Below are 17651 nucleotides of genomic sequence, written 5' to 3' on the forward strand. Positions count from 1 at the left end.
CCTTAATAACACGCATGGGTTACCAACTGATGGTCAATAGCCTGTGTTTTTAAATTTTATTCATTTATTTATTCATTTATTTTATTTGAAAGGCACAAACAGAAAAAGAGGAAAAAATCTTCTATCTTCTGGTTTGCTCTCTAAATAGCTGCAGCAACCAGGAAGCAGGAACTTCTTCCAGTTCCCCCCACAAGGGTACAGGGACCCAAGCATTTCACCATCCTCCACTGCTCTCCCAAGCACATTAGTAGGGAGCTGGGACCCGAACAGGCACCCATTTGGGATTCCAACATCTCAGGTGGCAGCTTTACCCGTGCTAGCCCCAGACAGTGGCGCTTCTTAGTTCGTATTATGAAAGAAAAAGTGCTGTGACCATAAGAAATGACTTCACAGTTCCAACGGCGTGGCCTAGCGGCTAGAGTCCTCGCCTTGAACGCCCCAGGATCCCATATGGGCGCTGGTTCTAATCCCGGCAGCCCCACTTCCCATCCAGCTCCCTGCTTGTGGCCTGGGAAGGCAGTTGAGGATGACCCAATGCCTTGGGATCCTGCACCCATGTGGGAGACCCAGAAGAGGTTTCTGGTTCCCGGCTTCTGATTGGATCAGCTGCAGCCTTTGTGGTCACCTGGGGAGTGAATCATTGGACGGAAGATCTCTGTCTCTGCTCTTCTCTGTATATTGGCCTTTCCAATAAAAATAAATAATTCTTTTTTAAAAAAGGTTTATTTATTTTTATTTGGACAGGCAGATTTAGAGAGAGAAGGAGAGACAGACAGAAAAATCTTGCATCTGCTAACTCACTCCCCAAATGTCTGCAAAGGCCAGAGCTGAGCTGATCTGAAGCCAGGAACCAGGAGCTTCTGGGTCTCCCACAGGCGTGCAGGGTCCCAAGGCTTTGGGGCATCCTCTACTGCTTTTTTTTTTTTAAAGATTTATTATTATTGGAAAGCCAGATATACAGAGAGGAGGAGAGACAGAGAGGAAGATCTTCCATCCGATGTTTCACTCCCCAAGTGAACCGCAACGGGCCGGTGCGTGCTGATCCGATTCCAGGAACCTGGAACCTCTTCCAGGTCTCCCATGCAGGTGCAGGGTTCCAAAGCCTTGGGCCGTTCTCGACTGCTTTCCCAGGCCACAAGCAGGGAGCTGGATGGGAAGTGGAGCTGCCGGGATTAGAACCGGCACCCATATGGGATCCCGGTGTGTTCAAGGCGAGGACTTTAGCCGCTAGGCCACGCCGCTGGGCCCATCCTCTACTGCTTTTGCAGGCCACAAGCAGGGAGCTGGATGGGAAGTGGTGCTGCTAGGACACAGTCAGCACCCATATGGGATGCTGACATTTAGCGCTGGAGCATTAGCCAGTTGAGCCATTGTGCCTGGCCCTATTTCTGCCAGAGTTCTTCTCCTGACCTCTAAATACATCGTGGTTTCATCTAAAATCAGAATTCAAGTTCCTGAATACAGGTATATCCTTGGAAACATTAGGTTAGGAGCTGGGGACCTGGATCCTGTTAGATGACTTGTCATCACCTATATTATTTTTCCTAAGAAACTGAATTTTTCTGAGCTTTGGTTTTTTTTTTTAAGATTTATTTTCATAACAAAGTCAGATATAGAGAGAGGAGGAGAGACAGAGAGGAAGATTTTCCATCCGATGATTCACTCCCCAAGTGAGCACAATGGCCGGTGCTGTGCCAATCTGAAGCCAGGAGCCAGGAACCTCCTCCAGGTCTCCCACGTGGGTGCAGGATCCCAAGGTTTTGGGCTGTCCTCAACTGCTTTCCCAGGCCACAAGCAGGAAGCTGGATGGGAAGCAGAGCCACCGGGATTAGAACCAGCACCCATATGGGATACCGGGGCGTTCAAGGCGAGGACTTAAGTCATTAGGCCACGCCACTGGGCCCGAGCTTTGGTTTTCTTAATGCTAAAATTAAGTGTATGAACTGAGGTTGTAAGTTATATATCCTTTCTTGCAAGTAATAACTCAAAACTCTGAATGACTTAAGTTTTGGAGGGCTGCTATGTGCAATGTTGCAATCCCATATGGGTGCCAGTTTGAGTTCTGGCTGCTCCACTTCCAATCCAGTTCCCTGCTAATGTGCCTGGGAAGACAACAGAGCATGCCCCAAGTCATGGGCCCCTAGTACCAACATGGGAAACCCAGAGAATCTCCTGGATCTTGGCCATTTTAGCCATTTGAACCAATAAATGGAATTTAGGGGTATGTGTGTGTGTTCTTCTCTCTGTAAGTCTGCCTTTCAAGTAAATCTATTCAAATAACTTGAAATTTTTTTATTCTCTAAAGGAAGCCTCACTGCTTTGCCTCCCCCCACCCCGGGCTGTGTCTCATTCCCCCATTTTGTCTCTCCACTGCAGCTCTGTGATGTTCTGGAACGCTCTCAGTCTCCACCCCTGAAGCTGACCCCTCTTCCAAGCACCCACACTGACCTGCAGGCTTATCTTCAAGGCAACACGCAGGTTTCTCGAAAGAAGCTCCTGCCTGTGCTCCAGGAAGCCCTGTCAGCGTACTCTGACTCCATGCAGACCCCTCCGGGACACCCGGAGACAGCAGGTGTGTCCCGGGAGCAGGTGGACAAGGAATCGGACAGGGCCGGGAACTCCCTGATTGCTGGACTGAGTCAAGATGAGGAGGACCCCCCACTGCCCCCGACACCCATGAACAGCTTGGTGGACGAGTGCCCTCTGGATCAAGGACTACCCAAGCTCTCGGCTGAGGCCGTCTTTGAAAAGTGCAGTCAGATCTCGCTGTCGCAGTCTGCCACCACCTCCCTGTCAAAGAAGTGACTGCCAGGGAGGGAGGGGGACGCTGGGTGAGGTGGCTGGAGCCGCCCCCCGATGCATGTTGTGAGAGGTTGGGTGGTTTCAGCAGTTCTGTCTCATCATTTGGGGGTCTGGTCCGGTGTTCTTGTATAACGGGGAGGGGAAAGAAAGTAGCTGCTGGGAGAGTGACCTTCTGCCTAATCCCTCCAAGCTTCCACTGGGTCAGTTCTGTTATTCACTGGTATGTTTTAAGTCTGCACTGACTCTTGCATTTCTTTGGCCAAGGGCATGATACGGCAGCACCCACAGCCGTAGCAGGGTGGAATAAAGAACGGAGACTCCTAAAGTGCCCTCTGTAGGGCCTGTGGTGGAACCAAGTGCTCACCAACCAAAGTGATTGTCTCCTTGCATTGTTCTGTTCGCTTGTTTGGGAAAATATTTACAGAATGTCTGCATTTAGCAAGGTCTCGAAGAATGCATTGGAAACAACTCTTGATTCTCAGCCGCACTCTGCTGATATCCAGCTCCGACCCAGAGTCAGTGGGTGCTTCGTGCCAACATGGCAGTTTCTTTCCTGAACACACAGGGACTCTCAGGTCTTACCGTGCCTGCGAGCAGACTGGAAGCCTTTTTCTCCTGCCCTGAGCAGGGATGATTGACTGCTTCTTTAATCCCTGCGTCCCAGAGCTGCCACAAGGAGCCCTGCAGAGCCCATGGCAGCCTGCACACAAGACACTCTTCCCACAGCGGGCAGAGCTGGGGCCAAGGCCCTGGGCCCGGCCCCCGCCTGAGCAGGTCTGTCCATCTCATGTCCCTCTTCTTCTTGTCCAGGTTCAGAGGACTATGGAACTCTCATATAGCCTGCCACAAGCAGTGTGTTGTTAGGTGAGACTGCCTGCCCGAGGCCTCATTTTCCCAGCTGGAGCACCGGGTGGGTCTTAGTGCTCCCCGCTGTTCTGTGGTGCACCTTGGCCACCATCCTTTCCTCTCCTCTGTATTTATTTTTTTTCTTTCTGTTTTCCCTGGGAGTGCAGAGTGTAGCTAGCTTGTCTGTCTTCTGTGTGAGTGTACCGAGGGACTTAGCCTCATGTAGCATGTTCAGAGGTGTGGTTTGTGATCCCCTAGTGGCCGTGCACAAAGCTCGGTCCTGTTGACTCCTTCTGCATGTGTAGAGTCGCCTTTTTTTTTTTTTCTTCAAAACAATCAGTAGTCTCCCCCTACCCCCGTCCCTACCCAGCAGTTGTATTGCATGTTAGCTGCCAGCCATGTTCTCCGGGCAGTGGGGGTATGTGATGGTTTTGGTGTGAAATCTTCTGGTACGAGGGGGACAGTCTGACTTGAAGGGTTTGGTATCTGTAGCCATGTGGACAAAGTAGTGGTATGTGATCACTGAACCAAAGGAATTTGTTTTGTAACTTGGTACTTCATTTTACATTTTGTTAAAGTATTAAATGCTTTTTCCTGCTCTGAGTCTGACGGTGTCGTTTTTACTGCTGTGGTCATGCCCTCCCGTGCAGCCATCGTGTCAGCCCGCTTCTTCCCATTGTGTAGAAGGCCATCTGACAGCTCCTTGTGGGAGGAGGAGGCAAGCTTCTCCCTCCCCTCGTCCTTGTCCTTCAATTGGCTTCTTCTACCAGAACCCTCCTTTGCTACATACTTCTGTCTCCCCAGTTTTCCTCAAGGCCCAAGATTGTGGAAATGATTTCAACTAAAATGGTTACCACTCTGGCCTTTTTCTTAAAAAAAAAAAAAAAAAAAGGAGCAGGGGCAGTGTTGTAGTGTAGCAAATAAAAACTTCCCTAAATGGGCACAAGTTCAAATCCCAGCTGCTGCTTTTCAGATCCAACTTCCTGATATTTTGATTTGGGAAAAGCGATAGAAGACCAATCTCCCTGCTCGTGTGCCTGGGAAAGCAGCAGAAGATGGCCCACGTGCTTGGGGCCCTGCCATCTGTCCGCCCAGGGAAACGTGGATGGAGTTTCTGGTTCCTGGCTTGGATCTGGCCTGCTCTCCAGCTGATGTAGTCATATGGGAAGTGAACCGGCAAATGAAAGATATTTTTCTGTCTTCCTTCCTATTACTTTGCCTTTTTAAATAAGTAAAATTTTTAACACAGCTTCCAGAAAGTCAAAAGGAGAAGCAACTGTTTTCCTAAACCCCCTATGACTAGCCATCCTAAAAAAAAATGCTCTCTCTGCCCCAAAGCCCGCACCCACGCAGTGGGCAGGGTTTCTCTTTTGGGCAAACCTGCTTCTTGGGAAGGGAGGTGGCAAAACCTGTTTGAAGAGGAGGTTACCTCCCTCTCACACCTCCCTCTTTGGAGGCAAGAGCAACAACAAGCTAAGGCAGAAAAAGGGGGTAAAAGCAGTATTGGCTGGAAGGAGCAGCTCCCCAGTAACTGAGTGTCCAGGAGGAAGGCCGTGAAGATGGGAACTACCCAAGAGGCAGGAAAGATGGAGTCAGACCTCAGGTAAGTAGAGACCTGACGCGGGACAGGGAGAGGAAAGTCTTGGGACTTTCCCACTTTCCCTCTCTCGGCAGACCAAATTCCAGGGCTTGCTGGAAGAAAGGGGACGAGTGAGAAATACGGCTGGCTTTAGCCCATGTGCCCTGGGACTGAGGGACAGGGGCATCCCGGGGTAATCCCCTGGCTTCAAACACAATGCAGGCTGGACCTTCAGTTAAGCTGCCTCTCGGGGTAACTTCACCCCATGTAGGGTGTCTGGGTTTGTGAGTTTTAGCTGTGCATTCTAGATTCCTGCTAATGCACACACCCCAGGAAAGCACCAGGGGTGACTCAAGTCCTTGGGTCCCTGCCACTCATGTGGGAGACCCAGATGGAGTTCCAGGCTCCTGCCTTCTGCCTGACCCAGTCCTGCTTGTTATGGATATTTGGAAGATGAACCAGCAAATGGAGAGCTCTGTCTGCCTTTTAATATAGATAATATAGATGTGCTTCCTGTATTTTATAACTGCTAAATCAGTCCTTGTTCTTTTTTTTTTTTCTTCAGATTTATTTTTTTATTGCAAAATCTGATTTACAGAGAGGAGGAGAGACAGAGAGGAAGATCCTTCATCCAATGATTCACTCCCCAAGTGAGCGCAACGGCCAGTGCTGTGCCAATCTGAAGCCAGGAACCAGGAACCTTCTCCAGGTCTCCCACGCGGGTGCAGGGTGTCTAGGCTTTGGGCCGTCCTCTACTGCTTTCCCAGGCCACAAGCAGGGAGCTGGATGGGAAGTGGAGCTGCCGGGATTAGAACCGGCGCTCATATGGGATCCCGGCACGTTTAAGGCAAGGACTTCAGCCACTAGGCCACTGTGCTGGGCCCATTCTGTTCTTTTTAAAAGAATTGTGTTTATTTTTCTGTATTTGAAAGTCATAGTTAGAGAGGGAAACTGAGAGATCTTGTTATGTCTGCTGATTTACTTTACTCCGCAAATGGCTACAATGGCCAGGGCTGGGCCAGGCAGAAGCTAGGAGTCAGGAGCTTCTTCCAGGTCTCCCATGTGACATGGGTTCAGGTTGCCAAGCAGTTGGGCCTTCCTTCATTCTGTTTCCTAGTCACATTAACAAGAGCTGGATCAGAAGTGGAGCAGCCAGGAATCAAACTGGCACCCTTGTAGACTGCCAGTGTTGCAGGCAGCAGATTAACGTGCTAAGCCACCACCCTGGACCTTCTTTACAGTCTTCCACCCTCCAGAATGGCCATCAGGAAAGCTGACCCAGATCTCAGTTCAAGCATAGGTTTTTTTTTCCCAGCAAGTCTCTCCCTCCTTCCTTGCCTTCTTTGTCTATCTCTGCACCTCAGCCATGTTTTCCCCTGGCCACTCCCCAGCACAGCAAGGAAAGGCAGGCCTGACTAAGTGCCACCATCTCCACCTCTGCCAGTCATACCTGGGTGCGTCTGCCTGGGTTCCAGCCAGTTATAATATGGGACATCTCTCCAGCCAACTTGGCAAGCAGAGCCAAGTGCTGTTAGTGGCGAAGTGATGATTAGCTTTCCTTGATCCCAAATGCAACAGAGGGTATCGGCCCCTGCCCATGGTGACGGGGTGGGGAGGAGTGGGGAGATCCTCCATAAAGAAGGAAGAAGCTCCTGGTTCCTCGGTGCTTTTGTAAAGTGCTTTGTGCTTTTTATATGCTTTTTTTTTTTTTTTTTTTTTGGAATGTTTACTGGGCCTGATGCGATGGCTCAATGGTTAAATCCTTGCCTTGCATGCACTAGGATCCCATTTGGACACTGGTTTGTGTCCCAGCTGCTCCACTTCCCATCCAGCTCCCTGCTTGTGACCTGGGAAAGCAGTGGAGGACAGCCCAAAGCCTTGGGATCCTGCATCTGAGTGTGAGACCTGAAAGAAGCTCCTGGCTTCGGATCAGCTCAACCACAGCTGTTGTGGCCACCTTGGGAGTAAATCAGTGGATGAAAAATCTTTCTGTCTTTCCTTTTCTTTCTCTCTGTAAATCTGACTTTTCAATTAAAAAAAAAATCTTTAAAAAATTTTTTTTAATTTTATTGTTATTGGAAAGGCAGAGTTACACAGAGAGAGCTCTTCCATCCACTGGTTCACTCCCCTAAAATCACAACGGCCAAAGCTAAGCCGATCGGAAGCCAAGAACCAGGAGCTTCTTCCAGGTCTCCCAGATGGGTGCAGAGTGTACTTGGGCCAACCTCTACAATTTTTCCAGACCACAAACGGAGGTGGATGGGAAGTGGGGCAGCCTGGACCCAAAGTAGCACCCATAAGCTTGGTCTAATGCCCCGTGACACCTGCCCTATCCACCTTCATTGTCTCCAACCCACTGTCCAGTTCCCTTAAGACACTGACTAGGGGGCCCAGCACGGTGGCCTAGCAGCTAAAGTCCTCGCCTTGAATGCACCGGGATCCCATATGGGCGCTGGCTCTAATCTCAACAGCCCCACTTCCCATCCAGCTCCCTGTTTGTGGCCTAGCAAAGCAGTCGAGGACGACCCAAAGCTTTGGGACCCTGCACCCACATGGGAGACCTAGAGGAGGTTCCTGACTCCTGGCTTCAGATCAGCACAGCACCAGCCATTGCAGTCACTTGGGGAATGAATCATTGGATGAAGGATCTTCCTCTCTGTCTCTCCTCCTCTCTGTATATCTGTATATCTCTGCTTGGGGAGTGAACCATCGGACGGAAGATCTTGCTTTAAATAAAAATGAAATAAAAATAAATAAATCTTAAAAAAAAAAAGACACTGACTAGGGAGTGGGTGTTCTGGAACAACGGGTAAAGCTGCTGCCTGCAATGCTGGCATCTCATATGGATACCAGTTTGAGTCCTAGCTGTTCCACTTTCTATCCAGTCATCTGCTAACGGCCTGTGAAAGTAATAGAAAATAGCCCAAGTGCTTGGGCTTCTTCACCAACATGAGAGAACCATACGAGGCTCCTGACTGTGGCCCAGCCCCATCCCTAGCCATCGTGGACATTTGAGGAGTGAACCCCTGGAAGGAAGATCCCTGCTTTTCTGGTGTAACTCTGCCTTTCAAATACTCTTACAAAAAAAAAAGTCATTGTCTCAGCTGTCTCGTGACCATCTCTCCTCCCGGGGATGATCTTGGGGTCAGGAAGGATGCAGAAGCTGCAGAACCAGGAACAGCCCTGAGCTTTGGGGAACTGGAGCTGAAGGAAGAATGGCAGGATGAAGAATTCCCTCGGTGAGTAGGCTGGGGAAGGGCAGGATGGCCACAACTGGAAGTAGGCAGAAACAGCAAACTTGAAGAGATGCCAACAGGAGAGCAAAGGGGAAGGAGTCTGTGCGGTTGTTACATGATTGCCTCCAATGCCTGCATCCCATGTTAGGAGGCTCTTATTCGAGCCCGCTGCTCCGCTTGCCAGCCAGCTTCCAACTAGTGTGCACACTGGGCAGCATGACTCAGGTGCTTGTACCCCTGCCACTCACATGGGGAACCCAGATGCAGCTCCAGGTTCCTGGCTTCCACCTGGCTCAGCCCTGGTGGGGAGTGAACAACTGGGTGGAGCTTTCTCCATTTCTCTCTGTGTCTTCCCAAATAAGAAAAAATAAAAATATAATTGTAAAAAGGAAACAGAGGTGACCCAAGCATTCCAGGGAGAAGGGACTGAGAGACTGTCACCTGGCTTGATTCCTTCGGCTGTTATGGACACATAGTCCTTTCATCTTTCCCGCTCTAGATTGCTTCCTGAGGAGATGGGTCCTTCTGAAGATCCTGAAGACCCTCAAAGAAACTCCCAGGCGGGTAAGGGAAGAAAAAACTGGGGGGTTGGTATGATATCTCAACAGGGTAATCCTCGACCTCCTAGTACCAGTATTCCGTACGGGCACCAGTTCGTGTCCCAGCTGTTCCATTTTCCATCCAGCTCCCTGCTTATGACCTGGGAAAGCAGTGGAGGATGGCCCATGGCCTTGGAATCCCGCGTCCACATGGGAGACCATGAAAAAGCTCCTGGCTCCAGGCTTCAGATCAGCTTAGTTCTAAGTCTTTATGGCCATTTGGGGAATGAATCAGCAGATGGAAGAAATCTCTTGTCTCTCCTTCTCTCTGTAAATCTGCATTTTCAAAGGGAAAAAACAAACTGGGCCATCCTGTCACAGACCTGTTTCGTCTTTCCCTGATGTCCCCTGTATCATATAAGAACTGTGACTCCCCCTCACCCCTACCCCACCACACACACATGTCTCAGGTTGATTGGTTGGTCTGCCCTCCCTCCCTTTCTCCAATCCCAGGTACCCCCAGCACCTTATCTTTGTGTGGTGCTCGCCCCATGCGGAAGCGACTGTCTGCCCCACAGCTGCAGCTCAGTCTGACCCAGGGACCGGGAGGCAGCGGAGCTTCCCCCAACCACTCTGCACCTTCCTCATCGGATGGCAGTTCTGACCTGGAAGTGGAGGAGTTGGAGACACCCTCAGACTCAGAGCAGCTGGACAGTGGGCATGAATTTGAATGGGAAGGTAAGAGGCAAACCCGGGGGGGCCAGGCTGGATGAGTGGGATCCTAGGATGGATTTGATGGTACTGAAGTTAGAGCTAGTACCTGAAGAGGAAAAGCCAAAGCCAACAAAATGAGTTTCCCTGGAAAGGAAAAATAGAACTTATCTTCTCATTTTATTTGAAGGGCAGGTAGAGAGAGGTCTTCCAGTCTCTGGTTTGCTCTTCTCAAAATTTGCAACAGTCAGGGCCGGCCAGGTAGAAGTCAAGAGCTTCCCACGTGGGTAGCAGGAACCCAAGTACTTGAGCCATCATCTACAGCCTCTCAGGATGCCCGCTGGCAGGAAGCTGGATCACAACTAAAGTAGCCAGGACTTGCACCAGATATTGTGATATAAAATGCAGTGCCCCCAGCAGGAACTAAACCACTTCCCCTAAGTAGAGCTTACAGGTCCACTGTGAGAGCAGGAAGGAGAGGAGTGCAATCCTTGAATGATTAAGGGAAACTTGACTGCTACATATTATCACTGAATTGGGACAGGGATTATAAAGATAAATAAGAGAGGGGCCAGTGCTGTGCTGTAGTGGGGAAAGCTGCCTTTTCAAAGGTTCTGGCTGCTCCATTTCTGATCCAGCTCCCTGCTAACAGGCCTGGGGTGGCAGTGGAGGATGGCCCAAGCGCCTGGGCCCCTGCATCCACATGGGAAATCTAGAACAAGCTCCTGCTTGTGCCTGGTCCAAGGCCAGCCAATGGTGGCCATTTGGGGAATGAACTAGCAAATGGAAGATCTCACTCTGTCTTTCTTCCTTTTCTCTCTCTTTTTTTTTTAAGATTTATTTTCATTGTAAAGGCAGATATACAGAGAGGAGGAGAGACAGAGAGACAGAGAGGAAGATCTTCCATCCTATGGTTCACTCCCCAAGCAGCCGCAACGGCTGGAGCTGAGCCAGTCCGAAGCCAGGAGCTCTTCCGGGTCTCCCACGCGGGTACAGGGTCCCAAGGCTTTTGGGCCACATGGGAGATCTGGAGAGAGTTCCTGGCTCCTGGCTTCGGATTGGCGCAGCAGTGGCCATTGTGGTCACTTGGGGAGTGAATCATCGGACGGAAGATCTTCTCTGTCTCTCCTCTTGTCTGTTATTTCTGACTTTGCAATAATAATAATAAAAAAAAACCCTGCTGGACCCCGCACAATGGCTCAGTGGTTAAATCTTCATCTTGCATAAACCAGGATCCCATATTCGTGCCGGTACTAATCCTGGCAGCTCCACTTCCCATCCAGCTCTCTGCTTGTGGCCTGGGAAAGCAGTCGTAGACGGCCCAAAGCCTTGAGACCCTGCACGCATGTGGGAGACCTGGAGGAAGCTCCTGGCTCCAGGCTTTGGATTGGCTCGGCTCTGGCTGTTGCAGCCACTTGGGAGAGTAAACCAGAGAACAGAAGATCTGTCTTTTCCTCTGTCTGTAATCTGCCTTTCCAATTTTATATATATATATATATATGTATATATATATATATATAGTTTTTAAAAATTTATTCATTGGCAGAGCAATAGAAAGAGAATCTTTTTCCAACCTCTTGTTGGTTTACCCTCTAAATGAGCACAACAGCCAGGGCTGGGCCAGGCCAATCCCAGGAACCTAAAACTCCATCCAGGTCTCTCTTACAGGTGGCAGGGGCAAAACAACCTGGGCTATGATCCACTGCCTTCCCAGGTACATTAACAGAAAGCTAGATCAGAAGCAGAGCAGCTGACACCTGAACTGCATTGAGATGTGGGACGCAGGCATCCTATGTGGCAGCTTCATTCACTGCACCACGATGTGTGTCCCTCCACAATCCACCTCAAGTCCAGTCACAAATAACTGCAGTGAAAGGTTACAGTCTGCATGTGAATCAGATCTAGACATAGACAGCAAGAAGAAAAAGATACGTCCATCTGCCAGAGATGTTATGAAAGACTTTGCACAGCAGGAGATTCTGAGCTAGCTGGGGGCAAGAAATTGAAGCTGAAGCCCACGTCTCACATAGCTGGAGAGAATGTTCTAGGCAGAAGAAATATAGCTCAAGTATTACCATAGCATGATGGAGAAATCCAAGTATGTCACATGTTCATTTAGATAAGGACAGCAGAGAAACCAGTATTGTAAGTGGGGTAAGTCACAGTGGGATAAGTCTTTGCCTAGGATTCCAGCATCCCATGTGGTCATTGAATTGGGTCCTGACTGCTCCACCTTCGACTCAGCTCCCTGCTAATGTGCCTGGCAAGCCAGTGGAATATTACCCAAGTGCTTAGGCCCCTGAACCCACATGGAAGACAACCTAGCCCAAATGAGCCATTTAAAGAGAGAACCAGAAGATAAAAAATCTCTCTCCATCTCAATCCCCTCCGTAACTTGGCCTTTCAAATAAATTTATATATATATATATATATATCTCCATTTTTTTAAGAAGGAAAGCAGGTGAGAACATCAAAAAAGTGCTGAGACAAATAGACAGTGGTCAAATCATGGAGGTCCTTGCTGCTACACTAAGGATCATGGATTTTATCTTGTAAACAATGAGGAAACAAAAAAAGAGAAGAAAAGAAACAAAACAAAACCAAAATTGTAAAAAATGATGAATTTTGGAAAGTTTCTTTTTTAAAGATTTATGTATTTATATTGGAAAGTCAGATGTGCAGAGAGGAGGAGAGATAGAAAGACGTTCCATCCGTTGGTTCACCTAGCAAGTGGCCACAGTGGCTGGAGCTGAGCGAATCTGAAGCCAGGAGCCACAAGCTTCTTTCAGGTCTTCCTCGTGTATGCAGGGTCCAAAGGACAGCTTTCTCTCCATAAATCTGATCTGCCGTTCCAATCAAAATAAATCTTTTAATTTATTTTATTTTTATTGCAAAGTCAGATACACAGAGAGGAGAGACAGAGAGGAATATCTTCCATCCGTTGATTCACTCCCCGAGTGACCGCAACGGCCGGTGCTGCGCCAAACCAAAGCCAGGAGCCAGGAACCTCCTCCAGATTTCCCACACTGGTGCAGGGTCCCAAGGCTTTGGGCTGTTCTTCTACTGCTTTCCCAGGCCACAAGCAGGGAGCTGGATGGGAAGTGGAGCTGTTGAGATTAGAACCAGCGCCCATATGGGATCCCGGTGCATTCAAGGCGAGGACTTTAGCTACTAGGCCACGCCGCTCTGGGCCCTAAAAATAAGTCTTTAAAAAAAAGAAGAAGAAAAGAAAAAGCAAGGGAAAAAAAATTGTAAACTGTTGTCTTGAGGGTGGATTGGAGGAAAATAGACCAGACAGGTTCAGGAAGCCAGAACTGTGGCAGTGGTGAGGAAAAGAGCAGATTACAATGGAGGTGCATGGAAGACAATGTGCGGCACAATTGGTTTGAGAGCAGATAGAAAATAGAGTGTCAGATGGCAGAGTTCCTCTTGCAGCAAGGTGGGTGGAGTTGTTCATCAAGAAAGGAAGCTGGGAGGAGCTGGCATTGTGGTCAGCTGCTTAAGCTGACACTTAACCTTCGGCATACCAAGTCCTGGCTGCTCCACCTCCAATCCAGCTCCCTGCTAATGCACCTGGGAGGTAGTAGAAAATGGCCAAATGTTTCCCATGTGAAAGACCCAGAAGTTCCTAGCTATGGCCCAACCTAGCCTTGGCCATGTAGCCACTTGGGGAGTGAATCAGTAGTTGCAGGAGTCTCTGTCTTTCCTTCTTTCTCTGTAACTCTTTCTTTTTTCAAAGATTCATTTATTTTTATTGGAAAGGCAGAGAGAAAGAGATACAGAGAGAAAGATCTTCCATTTGCTGCTTCACTCCCCAAGCAGCTGCAGTGGCTAGAGTTGAGCTGATATGAAGCCAAGAGCCAGAAGCTTCTTCCTGGTCTCCGACTCGGGTTCAGGATCTCAGGGCTTTGGGCTGTCCTCCACTGCTTTCTCAGGCCACAAGCAGCATGCTGGATGTTAGTGGAGCAGCTGGGATTAGAACCGGTGCCCATATGGGATCCCGGTGCATGCCAGGTGAGGACTTTAGCCACTAGGCTACTGCACTGGGCCCAGTAACTCTAACTTTCAAATAAATAAATCTGGGGAAATACAAAGTAGAGAGGTCAACTTTAGGCGGTCAGTATGCTTTAGAGAAGCAGACTGGGGAGACCTCAACTTTCTGGCAGTAACGGGGACAGCAGGCTAGATGAGCTCACCCCGAAGAAAGCATGTAAAGACAAAGAATCGCCCCCCTCCTTAAAACACACACACACACACGATGCTGGCAAGAGCCACAGACCTTTCATGGTGTAATGCAGGTGAAAAGATTAAGGTAAAGAGCCACAGGAGAGAAGCTGGCACTGTGGGAGTAGCAGAAAAACCCACTGCCTGCAGTGTTGGGATCACATAGGGACAGCAGTCCATATCCCAGGTGTTCAGCTTCCCAGCCAGCACCCTGCTTGTGGCCTGGGAAAGCAGTGAAGGTTTCCAAGTGTGGGAGACCTGGAAGAAGCTTCTGGCTCCCAGGTGTGGATTGGCTCAGTTCCAGCTGTTACAGCCACTTGGGGAGTGAACTAGCAGAGGGAAGATCCCTCTCTCTATTCTGCCTTTGAAAAATAAATAAATAAATAAATAAATAAATAAATAAATAAATAAATAAGAGCCACAGGAGAAAAACCAGGAAGGAATGGGGTGGGGGTTGATTAGACAAACTGGGGCTAAAGACATAAAGAGAAAATATTGAGGGATAATAAACTGCAGAAATCTGGGAAATTTAGAAGACACTGAAGGTGGGAAGCTTGTCTTGGGGGGTCTTTCCCCATCCTTCTTTTTCAGATGAGCTGCCCCGGGCAGAGGGTCTGGGGGCCAGTGAGGCTGCCGAAAGGCTCGGCCGCGGCTGCGTGTGGGACGTGGCTGGAGAGGATGGGCATCGCTGGCGGGTGTTCCGGACAGGACAGTGGGAGCAGCGAGTAGACATGACTGCCATTGAGCCCTACAAGAAGGTTCTGTCTCACGGAGGTAATGGCTAGAGTTAATGCTGTGGTGAGCATGGCGATGTCCAGGACTAAATGGGCTAGGCTGGAGACTCAGTTATTGGGCTCAAAAAATCTTTCTGGGGCCTGGTGTGATGGCCTAGTGGCTGAATCATCACCTTGCACATGCTGGCATCCCATATGGGCACTGGTTCGTTCCCTGGATACTCCACTTCCCATTCAGCTCCCTGCTTACGGTCTAGGAAAGCAGTCGAGATGGCTCAAAGCCTTGGGACCCTGCACCCACGTGGGGACCCCAAAGGGACTGCTGGCTTTGGATTGACTAGGCTCTGACTGTTGCAGACATCTGGAGAGTGAACCAGCAGATGGAAGATCTTTCTGTCTCTCCTTCTCTCTGTGAATGTGCCTTTAATAACAATAACAAAAATCCTTCCTAGAACTTGTAGAGACCCTCAGAGTATCTTGTCTTTCCAAGGACATTTTTGTATGGACTTTTCCTTTGTCCTCCCTAGGTTACCATGGTGATGGCCTCAATGCCGTCATCCTCTTTGCTTCCTGCTATCTGCCCAGAGGCAGCATTCCCAACTATGCCTACATCATGGAGCACTTGTTTAGGTGAGGTGGAAGGCCTGAAGGGCTAGAGAGTGGATGTTCCGGTCGAGAAAGTTAGAAAAATCTCCTTCCAAGATCAGTACTGATGGGAAGGGTCTGGCAATGATATTCCTTGTCCCTACATGAACCCCTCACCCAATGCCCTACTCACCCATTCCGTCCCCCTCTCCACCAGGTATATGGTGGGGACTCTGGAGTTGCTGGTGGCTGAAAACTACGTGCTGGTCCACCTGAGCGGAGGCACAAGCAGGGCCCAGGTCCCACCTCTTGGCTGGATCCGCCAGTGTTACCGCACTCTGGACCGGCGGTGAGACCCGGGGTGCGAGGGTACCACTGTGCATGGCTTCTCTTTCTTCTTTCATGTAGTCTCTTCTTTGTTCCTTTGTCCCTCTGAGTCCCTTGGCTAGCCTCTCTAAGCCTCAAGCAGAGTGGACGACATCAGCTTTTCAAGTCGCACCGTTACCATGCAGTGGCTGCATGCTTTTAGACCTTACGTAACGTTGCATTGATCTGTGGGTGAATGTGGTGGCATGGTTTGACACACGTGGCCAGTCTCCACTCGCATTTCACCCTGCATTTCATTCCCACATCTCCATCATCTTCTTGACCTCTTGGTTTTCCTCCCTGACCTACATCTTTTCTTCCCCTAATGTTCCTTTTTACACTGCTGATCTCTCCCCAGTCTGCCCCCTTTGCTTGCTTGCCTCCTTACTGGTCGTCTCCCACCTAGACATTTATAAACAGTCTTGGCTGTGGAGAAATGTGCCAAAAGCCCCTTGGCAGAGGGGCAGTAGGGAGCAATCTTGAAGGATTGTCTTCAAATGGGAAGCGTGGAGGGCTAGATAAGGGGGTGCGATCAAAGGGATTTGGGGCATTCGTCCCAATCACCAGAGAAATCTAGAATTGAGAGAAGTGAAGGAAGTTCCGCATCTTTAGTTCTGGTGGTAAAAGTAGGATGACCTCATCATATTCTTCAGGCTCCGGAAAAACCTGCGCGCCCTGGTGGTTGTGCACGCCACGTGGTATGTGAAGGCACTTCTGGCTCTGCTTCGGCCCTTCATCAGGTAGCTACCAGCTCGGGACAAGGCTCCCTTTCCCCAATGCCTGTTTCCAAGTCACCACTGACAGGCTCCGGCACCTTTTTCCAGCCTTCATCTAGAGGCTTTCCTTTTCCCCAGAGCCTCTATCCTTCCAGTACAAAATACACCTGGTTTATCCTGTCTTTTCAGTTCCAAGTTCACACGAAAGATCCGTTTTCTGGACAGCCTGGGAGAGCTGGCCAAATTCATCTCCCTGGACCAAGTTCACATCCCTGAAGCTGTCAGACAGTGAGTCCTGGGTGGACAGGCTAAAGGGTTTGGGGTCCCCTCCCCCTCTTCTCAGTGTTGTGTGATTGCCCAGGAGGGTGGGGAGGTACGTCAAGGAGTTAAGAGACTGCTTTGGTACATCTGGGATACCTCACCCACACAGAGAAGAAATTCAGCACACCTCTGCATTCAAGAACAAACCACTAAGTTTATATAGAAGAGCGAGAGGAAACAAGGAAGGAAGAGTTACCACAGCACAGAGGCCAGTCCTAGAAAGAAGGAAGGACTGAGCCTGGGAGAGGCTGTCCTAGGGGGTAAAAGCCACTACATGATGACCCCAAGCTCTAGCTCTTCCAGCTCTTGTGATGATCTGGCACGCTGCCATCAGCGAGAGAAGCCTAAGGCTTACCCCTTAACCGTTGTCTCTCTCTCAATCGTAGGCTGGACCGGAATCTCCATGGCTCGGGAGGCACCTAGCATAGCGCTGGATAAAGTGCTTACAATCAAGCACAGACACATCACTCCTGAGAATTCTGGACTGTTCTGTAAATTATCTGGTGCTCAACCCCAGGCTCCCCCTGAATGGATCTTCACTTCCCAAGGACATAACCCTGCTCCCAGGGTGGAAGGCTGAGCCTAGAGGGACACTCATCACCGCCAGGGAAGAGTCCTGAATTTTAAACCCCATGTTAACTATAAAGTCCAACAACTTCCCCTCTTTGGGCGCCATTTTCCTCTGCTGTTACAGTAGGGTCGGTGATGCTGCCTCTTTGGGATTCCAGCCGTTCTATGAGGGGTGAAGCGCGAGGGGTACGGGGGAGCAGACAGGGCCTGACTTGCCCCAGCCAGCCAGCCAGCCAGCCTGCTGGGAGCTGGGAGTCCGTGAAGAGCCGGTGTGTGAGCTTTGCTCCTCAGCCATCCCTGCCTCCTGTGAGCCCGGGAAGGGGTGTTTTCTCAAACCTGTTCTCTGTTGTCCCCTTTGGTGAATTTGGCCCTTTAAGCGGTTAATAAACTGCCAGGAGAGATTGAAAAGTCTGCTCTGAGGA

The 17651-nt window shown here is 49.7% G+C and overlaps 2 protein-coding genes across 4 annotated transcripts in view; both read left to right on the plus strand.

Annotated features, from left to right (window-relative positions):
• Positions 1-4251, plus strand: part of PRUNE1 (prune exopolyphosphatase 1) — a 28948-nt gene extending 24697 nt beyond the window's left edge. Inside the window, exon 8 of the mRNA XM_058660225.1 lies at positions 2377-4251. Coding sequence (XP_058516208.1) covers positions 2377-2805 — 429 coding nt within the window. The 3' untranslated portion in view covers positions 2806-4251. The remainder of the gene's footprint in view (positions 1-2376) is intronic.
• Positions 4252-4764: 513 nt separating this feature from the next.
• On the plus strand, positions 4765-17320 carry BNIPL (BCL2 interacting protein like). 3 transcript variants are annotated; one of them, XM_058660226.1, is made up of 10 exons: positions 4765-5251; positions 8377-8466; positions 8963-9027; positions 9516-9740; positions 14529-14711; positions 15199-15301; positions 15474-15605; positions 16276-16362; positions 16528-16626; positions 17046-17320. In XM_058660226.1, the coding sequence occupies exons 1-10, from the start codon at positions 5208-5210 to the stop codon at positions 17080-17082; spliced, it is 1065 nt and encodes a 354-aa protein (XP_058516209.1). In that variant the 5' UTR covers positions 4765-5207; the 3' UTR covers positions 17083-17320. The 3 variants fall into 3 exon arrangements, with proteins under 3 accessions (XP_058516209.1, XP_058516211.1, XP_058516210.1); XM_058660228.1 differs by having other exon boundaries at positions 8381-8466; XM_058660227.1 differs by lacking the exon at positions 16528-16626.
• Positions 17321-17651: the final 331 nt, after the last annotated feature.

This window comes from Ochotona princeps, chromosome 2 (genome assembly GCF_030435755.1).
Source record: "Ochotona princeps isolate mOchPri1 chromosome 2, mOchPri1.hap1, whole genome shotgun sequence".
NCBI lineage: Eukaryota > Metazoa > Chordata > Mammalia > Lagomorpha > Ochotonidae > Ochotona > Ochotona princeps.